The sequence below is a fragment of the Erithacus rubecula genome (genome assembly GCF_903797595.1).
Source record: "Erithacus rubecula genome assembly, chromosome: 3".
In the NCBI taxonomy this organism is placed as follows: domain Eukaryota; kingdom Metazoa; phylum Chordata; class Aves; order Passeriformes; family Muscicapidae; genus Erithacus; species Erithacus rubecula.
Window position 1 is genome coordinate 79,727,354 of NC_136689.1, and position 15,787 is coordinate 79,743,140.

The following is a 15,787-nucleotide window of genomic DNA, read 5'->3' on the forward strand; positions in this document are numbered from 1 at the left end:
CAGGTTGGAAGACTGTTCCTGGTCTGGTGCAAAAGCTGGCAGTCACAGAATCTTCACCTGCAGCTTCAATCCCCACGGGCAGTCCCCAGGTGGAACAAGGCGCTCAGTGTCACTCCTGGATGAATACTCAGGGTAAGGCAGGGTGGTGTGGCACAGATGCAGAACTGAACCACACTGCCAGCCAGTGTGTTAGCTACATTAATGTTTTAAACTGAAAGGTCTCTGCATGGTACTCCTGTGGCAGGTGGCAGCAGGAGCCATGATCATTAATTTAACATTATGGAATTTATTTACCTGTCTCACATAACTGAGGTAGCTGCCCAGTGGTGAAACCAAAAGAAAAGAGCAAGGTCTCTGCAAAGGGAGGCCAGAGCCAAGCATCCCCTCTGTGGCCTTCCACCACTCCTCTCTGAAATGCTACAAGATTAATGAAGGGAGTGATTAGAAAGTTGTTTCAGTGATGAGGAAGGTGTAATAGGTGTCCCTGGCCAAACAGGGTTCTGCTGCCACAGGGTGCTGCTCTGGTGGTGCTGAAAGTAGTGAAATTCATCACAGTCTGTGCCTATACTGTCTTCAGGATCAACAAGCTGAAGTGATGGAGCAAACTCTTCTTTTTCATACCCAGGCTTCCTCAGAAAGCAAGTTATTTAGTTAGTCCAGTATGGACTCTGGATGGCTTGAAGTCAAGTCCTGAGGGAAAACAGGTAGTAAAACATCTTGCAGGGGAGACTTCCCCTGTACCTAGACTGTCCTTATCCACATATTCCAACTGACAAAAAAAAAGATCAAATTTGGTCCATGATCTCTCTTTATACATTCCTAATAAATTTCTTTTCCTTAGTATCTTAAATAGTAGAAACATACATATTAAATTTGTTCATTATTATACCTTCTCACCAAGTGCCAAGTGAGAGGAGTCAAACTGAACTCACCTGCCACCTCCCAGACCAGGCTCTCCTGTCCTTGTGGAACAGGACTGGTTGATCCACTTACAGTGCACAAAGACACCCTAGATTGATGCCATGACTTTCAAATCAGAGAGGTACCTGGGTATGAAAATCAGACTGACCTCTGGCAGGTATTTCTCCTAGATATTCAGCTGGAGAGCTGCTTTCAGGCTCAGCCATTTATTAGTGACACAGGACAGCATTCAAAGCTCAGGTCTGGCAGCAGCCCTCAGTTCCATGCAGAGCAGGGTGCAGCTGATGAAGGGTATCTCAGACTATTGTGGAAGAGAAGCATCTGCTGCTAGCTGGAGATTGAACTCCCATTGCAGTACCAATTTGATATTGGGGCTGGCAGGAAGGTGGCGTTTTTTGGGTTTTCAGTTTAATTTTTTTGTTGTTGTTGTTGTTGGTTTGTTTTTTTTTTTTCTAGTAGGATAATATTGGCCAGTGGTTTTCTTATGTTAACTGAGTTTGCAAAGAAAGGAGTTACCTGTAGTTCAGCAAAAAGTTAATATGTGCATTGTTTACTTCCATTTAAATGGGGCAGAATTTTAATGCCAAATGATAGAAAATGTTGTTTAAATTGAACAAGTGGACAGAAGCATTTCTAGGATGTTTAGGGGAACAAAAGCTACATCTTTATAGGAGAATTAAAAATTTTTTTCTTGTTTAGTATAACTCAGCAAAGACTGAAGAGGGCCATGATAACACTTTATAAATATATTTAAGAAGTAAATGTCAGAGAGGGATATTGACTTCATCACATGATCAAATGGCAGTAGAGTGAGTAATCCTGAATACATCTGCACTGGAAATCTAAAGGCTTCCAGATATGTGATGAAGGAAGCATTTGAATACTCTCCTGAGCACTGGAAGGAGTAACTTGCAGTCTGGCAGCAAGGAGCCTCAGAAGTTTATGGGCGTAATTGTACAGCACAATAGAATAGGAAAATGCCTGAAGAGAGAAAATTAAGCTTATATTATGAGTCCCTGGGCATCTGGTGTGTCAGTATCCCCAAGTGTGTGAGAAAATAGATTAGATCACTGTCAATTTGCATTATAATAATTCCATGCCTCAGGGCTTCCACTGTAGTTGGGAAAGATTTTATTTTATTCTTCATGATGCATGATTTGTCCTCTACTGCTCTTTTTTTGCCTTCCTCTGCAGGTCTGAAGATAAATTGCTATAGATGGCATTAGAAGCTTAGGGTTCAAGTGTCCTGCTGATATACTCAGGATTAGGCCAGCCTCTAGGCCTGGAATTCTTTTGAAGGAGTTATTTACCTAGGTTGGCTTGGTAGGCTCCGTTGACTTCATTTATGGCACGGGACACAGCCTCCTTCCTAGAATCAAATGGAGTTCTATTTAGCTAATTCTTTGCAAATTGCAAACACACACTTTTTCAGTGAGCAAGCTATTTATTAATCTCCCCCTCTTTTGTCTGAGTTATCCTGATGCTTACTAGTATCTCACTGGGCACCTTTGACTGTTCATTTTCTGTTTGCCTCCTTTCATCTTCCAAAGTGACAACGTCATTTATTTTTAGAAGGATATTCAGAAGAAAGGCATTTTCAGCAATTAACAGCAAGAATGTTAGAAAGACAAGAATGAAGAAAGACACAAAATTGTTCTCTCCTGGAATATTCAAACTTATGGAGTGTGATTTCTACATTCCTGTTGACACAATTACCTTCTTGTATTGGAAGTCCATCTGGCAATGCTAATCTCTTTTAATGACTTAGACAAACAACGTTCTTGAGGTGACCTCCACTCAACAGACATGATAAGCCCAGGTAAATGCAAAGGATACCTGGGTAAATGAATAGCCATTGTATCACAGTGACAGCTTTTGAGAATGAGTGAGGTAAACAATATCCATGGAGAATAGAGTTGGCTGTCTGATTTTAAAGTCTGCACAGCACTGGAAATGCTCAGGAGAAGATTTTTGTGTTCAGGGTGTTGACATCCATGTATAACTTACTACTTACTGACTAAAAGACATTTGCATTTGGCAATTCTGAATCACAGAGCTCTGTGTCAGAGGTGACCTTCCCACATACACACACAAGTATTTTTAAATTCTTGCACTCATACACAAATTCAAGATGTGGCCAGTATCATAAACAGCAGAAGTCACTCACAAATTTCTTCCCAAATAAAGGTACAATGCATGCTTTACCTTGTTACACCTTCAGCCTTGACATCTGGCCACATTTTTATCCTACAATATCATCTTTAAAGTAATTCTGTAGCCACTCAGTGAGGAAGCTGTATTCCATGAAATGGTTGGATGAATGGCAACTCTTGGATGGTCCCTCCACTTTGGATACAAAAATTTTTGTTTGTGTGACTCTGTCAATTATGACTAGAATTTTTAAAGACCTGAGATCATGAACTTTTCTAAGCTCTCCCATAACCAGAGAGCCAGGGCCATCGGTGAAGCCTTTCAGCAATCCTGCTTTTAACTGGGAGCAAACAATATGAATCTGAGTGCTAGGTAGCCCCTTTTTTTGCAGAGTATCCTGTTCATGGATGGCTCTTTACCCCAAGAAGCATCTCAGGGGTCTCCTGCCTCAGCTGAAGTCCATTCCACATGAAGCTGAGGGCTGCTGCCAGACCTGTCTCACTTGCCAGTGCCAGCAGCTGAACCTGAAAGCAGCACACCAGGTGTTCCAGTACTCTGGTTCACAGCACCAAAAGACACTGCTTAGAGCACCAGATCAACCTCTGGCTCAGCAAAAGCACTGCAGGTCATCTAAGCAACAGATGAATGTTGGTGTAAACCACACAAAATTAACAGAGAGACACCAAATTTAGTTAAGGGCAGATTTTTGGATTTTCAGTAACTTAGTCTCAAACACATTATGGTGCCATGAAATAATTTTTGTATCCTGAAGTTTTTAAATGGCATCACAGACGTTTTGCTCTCCTGAAGTGACAGGAACACTATAAACTTCTGTAGTACAATGTACAAAGTGCTGAGGGGCCAGTGATAAGGAGTTTTTATAAAAATCCAGAGAAGCAGACAAAGGAAAAGATAAAAAAAGATGGATGTGTTGGTAGAAGGGATTAAAAAGATGTGCTGCCAGAGTGATGCTGCTTTAAAAGAACAGGTTGATGTGACTGAAGATGGCACTCAGTGAAGTATTTTGAGTGAAGATGGGGAAGTATTAGGACATTTGTATAAGATGATATAAGTTCACATTTGGATCCCAGAACAACACACATTCCTCTTTGATGCCAGCTCAACACTTTTTTTTGACTCCCAGTCAATCCTTTACTTTCATATTCCCTTAAATCTCACCATAGTATTTCATTTTCCTCTTTACAGCACATGGCCATAAGAAAGGTCACTTGCAATGCATTTATGAGCAATAAACTCTTCCTCCTTCCTAAGATCTTAACATCAGCCTGGTCATCAGAAGAGTGAGAGACGTGTTTGAGCTTCTTGTTTCTCAGTGTCGATTACAAACTTCAAACTACTATGCAAAAAAAAGTCAAAAGGTGTCAAAGGATTAGAGAAGCTAAGTTATTTCTAAAATAGTTAGATTAGTTGCAAGGTTACTGATAATGGCTCAGTTTTTTTTTAAATGAGGAGTGTGCTTACTCTCATACAGTATCGCCAGGAACTGAGATCAAGTCCTTGCATCCTGATCGTGGAGAAGCTGCTGCTGCCACCAGCTGGTAGTTCCCTGGTCCTTGGCTGGAGAAATGAGTACAAAGCTTACACAAAGGACTCCCAGGGAGACAGGTGGACCCTGAAGGAGCTCACATCTACAGAATGTTACAGAAACATTAATCCAGTCACAAGTACATTTTGGTGAACTGTGCTCAAATGGATTTTTTTTACCTCCATCTCTAGTCACATTTTGTCCTATTCCAGAAGAACTTCCAGGGCAGGAAGGCCAACTGGCATTATCCAGAGAGATGCTCTGAGATTGTATCTGAAGACCTGGGAGCAGAGAGGAGGCAGTAAGCACGGAAAAGAGCCAAACTATGGGGTTTGTGAGGTGATCATTGGGCTTTTCCTGCTCTAGCTTTTCATCCTTCACCATACAGAAAGCAGTCTGACAGCCTGAGCTACTAGCTGTTTTGGAAAGTCATGAAAATAGTGGTTTTATTATATGATGATAAGGCTGTACATGGTACAGCCTGAGCCAGGGCTTGTGGAGAAATGCAGGGACATGATGCCTGTTGGAATTGCATTGGACTAGTGGCCTGAGCAAGGCAAAACTCATCCATACAGTTCATAAAAAGATGACCCTGGGGCAGTCCCTTATGCCTGACTTAACCTGGAATTTGCCTCATATCAGGACTGGTGTAATCATTCCAAATTCGTTTTTGGGAGCAATATGACAGAACCAGGTGAGCTTTTTACAAGTGGGACTTTATCTGGCAATATTGCTGGCAGAATCCCCAGGGTACTGCACTGCCATAATTTAATAGTTGTATTGATGGTCTGGAGGTAAATAAAAACTTGCAAATAAAAGAAGAGCATACAGAAAGGCCAGCAAAATGATAAAGAGTGTGTAGGCAGACTGAATTGAATAGCTGTGTTTGTGAAATAAATGTGTTTTAATAAAAAAACATTTGTGAAGTCATCTTGCTAGGAACAAATCATGCAAGTTTATGTAACTGCAGACCATATTCCCTGTAAAAGGAAATATTAAAGGAAATTAGGGGTCACTATGTACCAGATCATTATAATCTGATGGCATAGAGGAATCTCATTGTATAGAGGAATTCTGCAGCCCTACTGCACATAAATAGAAAAAAAATACAGAAGAAGCACAAGGCATGGGGGAACAGGGACCAACACCATTGCGGGGATCAATATTAGATTGTAATGTGCAGGTCACCTTCCCTATTCTGCTGATATTTAAAAAAATAGAAACACTGAAAAAGCTGAAATTCATTAAAGAAAAAGGTGTAATGAATTCAGTGTGTTTAATTTGTCATATAGAAGCTTGAGAGATTATTCAATTATTTGATTAAAGCACAGAATAGATATGTATACTATCTATATCTAAACTAACTGTGCAATAAAGCATTTCCTCATCAATTAGACAGAGGTGTGGAAGGAATCAATAGCTATAAATTAGAGTTTTCCTCAGGCAACTTCTGTAAATAAAACCTATTTGAAGACTGGATGCTGGCTATGAATAGTAAAGTATCTTTCACAGTGATGCACACAGATTTGGAGACAGTAGGATATCAACATGCAAGAGTGTGAAGAATGAGTTTAAAATTGAAGAGTCACTTGAAGGCCCCTCCCAAATAATAACAGAAAGAGAGTCTTAGGTGCACTGCCTGCCTGTCTCCTAGCGCCTTCCAGGAAGGAATTCCTACTGACATGATAAAGTACACCAGAGGCTAGGACAGTGTTCCAAGACTCCACAGGGCAGGGTGGACCGAAGGAGCCGTCTATTCAAGCCTTTTGCCTCAGCACGTTCTGAAGTCCCCCAGAGCCTACTGTCACCCACACGTTCATACACCATTATTGGTTTAAACATGTGCACTTCAGAAACAGACTGGAAAAACTGATAGTCCCAGTTTGAACTGAAGGCAGCTTGTGGGGATTTCTGTGAACATGAGATGTTTTGTATTGATCAGGCTGAACCCCGGAGTGTTCACTGATTCCAGCCTCTACTACAGGACATACCCATAAAGCCCAGGATTATAAAAAAGAGGGAGAGCAACTATTTTACCCAGGCAGATAATGATTAGGATCAAGAGGAAATAATTTAAACTAAATAGCAGAGATTTAGATTAGATGGCAGGAAGAAATTCTTCACTGTGAGGATGGTGAGACATTGGGACAGGTTACTCAGAGAAATTGTGGGTGCCCCATCCCTGCAAGTGTTCAAAGCCAGGTTGGATGGGGCTTTGAGAAACTTGGTCTAGTAACTTCCCATGGAAGCAAAGTTGGAACAAGATGATCTTCAAGGTCCCTTCCAAACCATTCTATCCTTTTATAATCTATGTATCTAGATCTATGATCTAGAGTATGATCTAGAGTATCTAGTAATACTCTAGCCCCAAGTCAGTGGTGCCAGTAGCTCCATAACAGCTGTGACTATGGCTGTGCTCAGCTTGCTTATCTAAGCCACTTTCGGGGGCATAACCCTGAATGCTAAGTAATTTTTCTGATTTGCTGATTTGTCCCCTGGTTTGAACCCATGTGGCCATTACTTCCTTTTCCCTGTACACTTTTTCCTGTGACTAAACAGATCTACCTTAGAAAAATGAGAAGTGATAGGGAAGAACACAAAATAGGGAAGAACACTGTAGAACAGTGACAAAGTTTTTTCATCTGGGCCACCCACATTCTTCCAGAACTGCTTTCAGGTACATTTCAGGATTTGGAATACAAATAAGGGCTGCTCCATGCCAGCTGGATTCAGTGCTGGAAAATGGTCCTAGGTCTTTTTCACATGCTAGCACACATCCTGTCTGGGTGTCTTAGAAATTCTCCCTGTCCAGGATATTCCTATGCCTTCTTTCTTGTATCATTGGTAATAAAAAAAAAGTATCAGTTTTAAATACAAGATGCTACTTATTCTGAGTTACAGGGGAAAAAATAAAAAGCAACAATAGGCAAATCAATCTTACATGTTAGTGTTACATAATGAAGTATGATTACATATACATATACATATACATATACATATACATATACATATACATATACATACGTCTTTCTCACACATGTGGTAAAAAAAAGCTACTTGATAACTATTGAAAGCAACTCTGCATTTCAGAGTTTAAAATGACATATGGCAGCAATATGAATTAACATAAACTGAGTCTGACAAATAAGTTTAATATTCCAGGGGAAAAAAAACCCCACAGATAATTCCACTGATTTCTCAGCATATTTTTGAAAAACAACATTAGGAATTAATTCTTTATGGGATATTAAAGATACTATGGAATAAAAGGTTTCAGTATTGCAGATCTAGGTGAGTTATCACTACACTATGAAAATAATATTCCTGTCCTAAAACATATATGTAAGCCCATTGCTGCATCTTGCTGACCTCCTTGGAGGCAGTGTTGTGAGAACAGACTGTCATCCAATGTCCTTTACCATCAATAGTAAGAACCTCATGGGTCTCAGTTATCTTTGAATCAGGTCCCAGAACATTCCCAGATCTGCAGGACTTGGAAAACCACAAAATTATCTTATCAACAAAATCCTGATCCTGCTGCTTCTTAGATAAATACATAGATTATCTCAGTAAGACTGAGGTCCAGCCATGATGCATAAATGCATCATCCTCCTAATTTGTGGTAAGACATGAATTATTTCAATATATTTGAAATAATGTATTTCAAGTCATTAATGTACACATTACTAAACACAAAATCTATGGAAATTATAATTACAGGTCTTATTCAGCTGCATAATTGATTTATAAAAACTGTTTATTTTATTTTATTGTATCACATTGTTTTTATGCAGTAAAATGTGACAGTACCACATGCTTCTGAGTCAGCTGAAAAACATCCTAAACAAAATTGCCATCAGCCTGACATATCAAGTGCAGGTGAATGGAGTCCCCTGTGCTGTACACATCTATCTCCTCTGCTTCTCTTCTGCTTATTACTGGTTGTAATTAAAACAATGAAGGGTAGATGGCTCACAGAATGGAATTCTTAGCAGGTGATGCTCCCAGTTAATGGCCTGAAATTTCAATCTCCATTTCTTTGTCTGCAGAATGAAGAAGAAGTGATTTAATCATGCAGAAGGAAAGAGAGACACATATGTCACTTTCTTTATTCATTTTTCTCCACTTTACTGGCCAGCAGCAGAAAACATGAGCTGGGAAGAGGGTCGTAGTTCTAGAGATGGACAAACAGATGAATTATTTGTTGCTTTTTGTATTCATGAGAACTTGACTGTCTCAGCACTTTCAGTAATGAATCTTAAACACCACGTTGTGTCATATTGTATTGGACACATCATTTATCTGGAGAATATGTAAGGCTAAGTAGGAAAACAGCAAGCTGAGCTTTTTCCAGACCCAAAGGCTGTACAAACAGTCTCAAATCAATCTTTTTATGTTCTGCTTGGTAAGAAATCATAATCTGTCTGCATCCTTCACAGCACAGGTCATCATTTGACATTCCAAGCAGGAAGGACGTCATAGCAGTAACCCTCCAGATTCAGATGAAGGCTCCATCTGGATCAGTATCTTGTGCTCAGCACTAACCAGAAATAAATACTGAAGAGCAAAGACAAGAAAAACATCTATGAGACCCCTCCTGGCCTTGGGCTACCTTCAGTTCATGGGATTTCCTTAGCCAGGAGTGGTTTGCCTACATCTGCATGACTGTCTACCAAGCATTTGTCCCATTTTCCCTTCAACAAAACTAAGCATTTTCTGTCCATAACATCCATTGGCAAATAGTCCCACACAGGGCTTATGAATGTTGTATGACAGAAATCACTGCTTTTTGCACATTTTGAAGTTGTCACTTCTCAGTTTTACTTTGATGGCCCCTAACTTTTGTGCTGAAAGACATTCTAGGCTCCAGACCACTCATGGTTCTGTAAATACAGTGAAGTATTGACCATAAGTCTCAGTGGGCTCTCTCTCAAGCTGAAGAGTCCCTTTCTGTTCATATTTTCCTATTACAGAAGCCATTTCATATCTACAGTTATCTTGCCAGCCCTGCTCTGACTCCTTTCCAGGTCCACTCCAGGGGATGAGAACTGCACACAGTGTTCAAGGTTGGGGCAAGCTTGTTGTGCATTTATGCAATAGCATGACATTTTCTGTTTTGTTCTCACATTTCTTTCCTGACAATTCCTAACTCTCCACATGATTTCTGATCACTGCTGAGCATTGAGCTGATGTTTTCAAAGAAGTTTCTATTCTGATCCTCAGGTTTTGCTCCTGTATGGTAACGGTCAAGAGGTCACAAATCTTCATGTGAAACTAGGGGTTTTTTGCTGCTATGCGCATTGCTTTACATGATCCATCTTAAAGTCTTTTCAGGTCCTTCTAACGTTTTCCTACAAACTGCATTCATCTTTAGTCTGCCAAATAATTTTCTCATAAGCCAATTTTCTCATTGTACCATCTGATCTCTTTTCTGGGTCATCTCTGAACATACTAAATGGCACAGTTTCTAACCTAGTTCCTCACTGAACTCTTCTGGAATCAATTCTCCCCTTGTAAGAATCAAATGTTTGCCCCTGTCCTGCATTTCCTATCTGGTTCTTTATTCAGTCTAGGATTTCTCCCCTTATTCCATTCCTTTATTTCCTTAAAAGATTTTGTTTAAGGATTTCTCTAAGAGCTGATGGGAAATCAAGTAGATTGTATCATTTAGATCACTCTTATCTACATGCTTGCTGACCCCCTTGAAAAACTCATTAGAGGTCTGCAAAACAGGATTTTCTTTCACGTAATCTCTGCTACTCTTCCCAAATGGGTCATATTGATCCACATGGCCTCTCATTCCATCCTTTATTACAAACCCTACTTAACTGCCAGTGCAGATGTCCAGCTTACAAGTCTGTAATTGCCCACTCCCTGCATAAAAATCAGGCTACAAGTGCAACATGGTTACTTACATCATGAGCCATGCGACATTTTCTTTCTCAGTCTTTCTGTCTCTATGTACATATTGATCAATTCAGACTGACTTTTTCTCTCCCTGGAGCATAAATTTCTCATCTTTACATTTTACACCTGTACATGAAAATTATGCTCAAGTGGGTGATCATGAGAAAATTTAACAACTGGAAATGTATTTATACTAATTTTAACCTTAAAATCACTGTATACATTTATCTAACATAATTCATTAATCTAACCTAACCAGGCTAGTGAATACAGATTTACAGTGAGCTGGTTATCTCTATATTTGACGTTAACCTTCCATTCCATAACCTGGCACAATTGTTTATATTTACACTGTTCTTTCAAATCTTGACACCCCGTTCCTCATATTCATATCTAACTTGGTAAGTGCACCCTATTCTACATTCTTTCTTCCAAATATTAGAAAAAGTTATTCTTTTCCTCAGACCAAGATCTCTCATGTGTGAAGTACTTGTTCTTAGAATCTCATAATCCTGGGACTTCTGCTGTCCAAACAACATTCTGCCAACGATGACAGGATGGTCAGCAACTGCTGGTCAACAGACAGTGGGATTTATTTTACAAAAACCCAACTTCCTGCTACTGGTCTAGCATGGTAGCCCAGAATAGAAAATGACCATTTGATGATCTTATTGTCATGAACAGAAAATGGAAAAATAAGATACATCCAAGAAACTAAGAATTGTAAATTTTGATGGTACTCATTGTGGAGCAGAATTTGCTGCAAGTTATAGCTGCAAAATGCATAAAATATATTAAATCCCAGTTTGGGATGGAAGGTATCATCCAGTTACACCCCCCTGTCCTTCCTGTGCTGGGGACACCAGAGCTGGATGAGTTATCTCCTGATATTACTGCAGTGATCTGCTCAGATCCAACCCCAAACCGACACCCTGGAAACAAGCTATTTGTAAAACATAGCTACTGTGATGTGCCGTGGGGGTCTAAGCATGTCAGACAACATTCCCACAGGGATGACTGAGAGCTGGATTATTCAATATAGACCGATTCATGATAGAACAAGAGGTAATGGGCTCAAGCTGAGAGGGTGCGTTTAAATTGGATGCTAGGAATAAATACTTTACTGTGAGGGTGATGAGGCACTGGAACAGGCTGCCCAGAGAGGCTGTGGATTCCCCATCTCTGGAGGTGGTCAGGGACAGGCTGGAAGGGGCTTTGAGCCACCTGGTGTAGTGGGAGATTTTGAACTAGAACTATATAATCCTTGCCATCCCAAACCACTCTGCGATTCAGTGTTTTGCCATTCCGCAGACGATTCCAGTGTGGGGATGTATTATGAAGCAGCACCTCTGCCTGTCACTTCTATTTCTTGCACAAGCCCGAAGGCGGCTCAGGGCAGGCAGACCCCAGGCAGGCTCGAATACCCAACGCCGCGCTCCCGGACCCGGTGTCTCCCGCTTTCCCCTCACACGGCGCCGGAGCGCGGTCGGCACCGCCCGGGAGGGGAGGGGGCGTGGCTTGGTCCGGGGGAGGCGTGGCCGCCCCGCCTCGCGCCTCCCTCCCGCGCAGGCGCCCGTGGGCGGAAGTGGCGGCGGGGGAGGGCGGCGGCGATGGCGGAGAAGTTCGACTCGCTGGAGGAGCACCTGGAGAAGTTCGTGGAGAACATCCGGCAGCTCGGCATCATCGTCAGCGACTTCCAGCCCAGCAGCCAGACGGGGCTCAATCAGAAATTGTGAGGGGCCGTTGTCGGGGGCGGGCCGGGCTGTGCTGCGGGGCCTTTCCCCGCTCCAGGCCCAGGGTGGTGCCTCAGGGCTCTCTCTCCCTGTCTGGGTATCGCTGCCTCGCACCCACCGTCAGGGCAGCGCGGCGACCCCGAAATCGGCTGAACCCGACCCGTTTTTCTTCCCAACAGGAATTTCATGGTGACGGGCTTGCAGGATATCGACAAATGCCGGCAGCAGCTTCACGATATCAGCGTGCCCTTGGAAGTTTTTGAGTAAGTCTGTGTGTGCCTGGAAGGGCAGGTACTGCAGTCGGGGACTCGAGGTAGCCTGGCTTCGCAACGCGGATATTTTGGCTGAGGGCTGCTTGTCTCAAACCTGGTCCTTCTGAATGCCTCATGAGAACGTGAGCAGGCAGAAGGAGGTCAGAAGGACCTGTGAGAAGGCAGAAAGGTAGGAGAAGTGATAAAATATACACCTGTCTTCATATAACCACGGGATGCTTTGAGCTGGAAAGGAGCTTAAGCTCATCTATTCCCAGCTACCCCACCGTGGGTAGGAATACAGGGCTCAGAGCCCTGTCCAGTCTGGCCTTTCCAATTTTTTTTTTTTTTTTTGCTTCAACATATGTAGGCAGTAACATGAATTCTGCACAATTCAGTGATTTCATAATATCTCAGAATGGATTAGGTGAGAAGGGACCTTCAAGAACATCTGGTTCTAACACGTCTGCCACGGGCATGGGCACTCATTTAATAAGTCAGCTTTCATTTTTAAAAGTAGACTTTTACACTAGATTAGGATCAGGATTTAAAATTGCAAGCGGGCTTTTACTCCAGCTATAAATTTGTGATGACTCTCTGAAATGTTCTCCCTGGTGAGTTTCTGTTTGCCAGGAATTGTTAATTTTTTACTCTTTACTGTGGTATGTGCAGCTCCTTCTCATTCTTCATTTGCTGGGTGCCATATTCCTGTGTGCTTAATGCTCACCATGCCCTAACTAGGCCACTTCCTGGTTAGTCCCTTTCCAGTTGCTTGGAAAAGGGTCATCTTCCTTTGATCATCTGTGCTGATTGCCTGTGAGAAGCTGGTATATATATATATATATGTATATCGTGTGTGTATGTGTGAGATTTTAGTACTTTGTTCAAAGCTGTTTCTGGAATCAGGTGTGCTGACCATGGCCTTGTCCTTGAGCTGCCTTTTGGAAATGGCTGAGTTTCACTGGGGGGATTTTTAAAATGCACATTCCAGAGAAGACAACAAGATGAGTAATTCCATACCTTGGAGAGCATCCTGGTAGGAATATGATCATTTAGTAGTGTCTTATCTATTTTCAGATACATAGATCAAGGCCGCAACCCTCAGCTTTACACTAAAGAGTGTCTGGAGAGAGCTTTGGCTAAAAATGAGCAAGTGAAAGGAAAAATTGACACTATGAAGGTAAACCAGAATTAATGGAAGTATATGCTATAATATATTTGAAAAGTTTTTACTTTTTGTAAATACTGTGGGTATTTTTCACTTGTGCAGTTACTAACTTCTGTTATTATGTGATTTGTCTTAAAGATTTCTCTGCATCCCTGTATCTTAATTGATGCTGATACAGCCTGTTCAGGAAAGGAAACCTGTAGTTCATCCCACAAAGTTGCATCTTTCACTGTGATTTTATATTGGTTAAAGCCATATGTAGTAGTAGAGATATTTTACTTGGTTTTTTTGCAGATGTGTAATTTTGCTGTGTGCAAACTTAGAAATGAGCAAAACAAAAGAGGTATTTTTCTGGTCTTGAATAGATAGTAGAGGGTTAAAATGTGAAATGTATTCTATAATCATCAGTTAATCTTTATAAAATTAGTGAAAATGCATGCCAGTGTTTAGGGATTTCTGAACTTGTAGTTTCATTTGGTATGAACTGAAGCATTCTGTGATACTGTTTAAGTTTTGGAACTACTGCAGAAGAACACAAGAAAAGGAAGTTCAGTGGGTTCTGAGAATGTTCTTTGGCTGAACTTAGTGTGGAGGATGACAAGTTGTACTGCAGAATGTAGATATATGGAGATAAGTCCTGAGCTTCTCTTTCTTTTCTCTGTACTTGTGAAATTGTGTATTTCTAAGGCAGGTGTGAGTTGCTTTTTAAAGATGGAGTGCATTCTATATCAAATCAAGAGGACATGTCCTTAATCAGCTTTCCTTGATAAAGCCAGGCAGATATTGGTGCACCAGAGTTTACTAGGGAGGTCCAACTGCTTTGTATTTCTTAGGAGAAAATGGAAGTGAATTTCTGGGAATTCACAGACATTTTAGTTTGTCTGGTGCTTTCCTTGTGGATTTCACTTGGGCATTTTCTGTGGATTTTGTAAATATAACTTTGTGTGGTTTTGGGGGTTTTTGGGTACTTCAGGTCACTGAGAGATGTACTGGGTACAAACATTTCTGTTCATCAGGTGACATTGCTTGATGGAATCGAAATAAATTGTGCAGATGATATATATACATTTTTTTCTCTTTCCAGAAATTTAAAAGCCTGTTAATTCAAGAACTGACAAAGGTGTTCCCAGAAGATATGGCAAAGTACAAAGCTATTAGAGGAGAAGATCCTCCTCCTTAAGCTGGCCTTTGATAGCTCTAAAACTGTCCCATAAACTGACACCACCTTATAAAAACATTGATTGTAGAGAGAGGGAATCCAAGCCCTCCTAACAACTGTACTAAAAATTGCAGTGGTGACTGTAAAGGAGCTTGATGGTTGTTCATGGATCTGGTCTGAAGCTACTGAATCTTTCTGAAGACTTCTACTCAGTGGTTGTGGTTGAAACTTCTATGGTAATCTGCTTTTCTTTCCTGAAGGGTTTGAGAAATGTAATTGCCTCCAGGTCATCAATGCAGAGCATTTCCCACAAAGTACATTTCCATAGCTGAAAAACATGGTTTTTTGTCTTCTGAAAAGTGTGCCTCAGGATTGTGGGCTCATCTGTTTTTTAAGAGAAATGCATTTATTACACTTGATTATTTCTTATTTGTAAACTTCAGAGTTTTTTTACTGCAGTACAAACAATTGACTGCTTTTGTCTTGCCAAATTCTAGTGAGCAGGAGCCTGTCAAGGGCTGCAGTTCTCATGTGTCATAATTAGTTGCAGCCAGGAAAACCTTCAGATCTTGTTTCGTTCTGGGAGCTGCAGTGCAGATGGCTGAGTATATAAAAAGTGAGCATACCTGAGGACTAGTTCCTCTACTTTAACATTTTGTACAGTATTTAATGTAAGCTTTTGTTTATTCATTTTCTGCAAGCAGGTTGTTGAATAAAAATTTGAAAAAAATCAAAATCCTGATGTTTTTCTTTTTTTCTTTTGTATGCTTCTCTTTGGGTGTGAACTGAAAGGCGTGAAAAAATTGCATATTCCTCTCAGTTCCATTCTGATAGAAATAAAATGTGTATCAAAACTTGGCTCTTAAAATCTTATGTCTGAAGGTGGTGTCAGCTTGGTATTTTGGTTTTATGATGAAAACTTCTGTTTTAGTTCCTGAAGTAGAGTTTGGG

At 40.9% G+C, this 15,787-nt stretch overlaps 1 protein-coding gene across 1 annotated transcript in view; it reads left to right on the plus strand.

The window, feature by feature from the left end:
* Positions 1 to 15,572, plus strand: part of MED10 (mediator complex subunit 10) — a 111,995-nt gene extending 96,423 nt beyond the window's left edge. Inside the window, exons 2-5 of the mRNA XM_079301187.1 lie at positions 12,130 to 12,257; positions 12,438 to 12,521; positions 13,587 to 13,689; positions 14,762 to 15,572. Of these exons, the coding sequence (XP_079157313.1) occupies positions 12,136 to 12,257; positions 12,438 to 12,521; positions 13,587 to 13,689; positions 14,762 to 14,857 (405 nt within the window). The 5' untranslated portion in view covers positions 12,130 to 12,135 and the 3' untranslated portion in view covers positions 14,858 to 15,572. The remainder of the gene's footprint in view (positions 1 to 12,129; positions 12,258 to 12,437; positions 12,522 to 13,586; positions 13,690 to 14,761) is intronic.
* Positions 15,573 to 15,787: the final 215 nt, after the last annotated feature.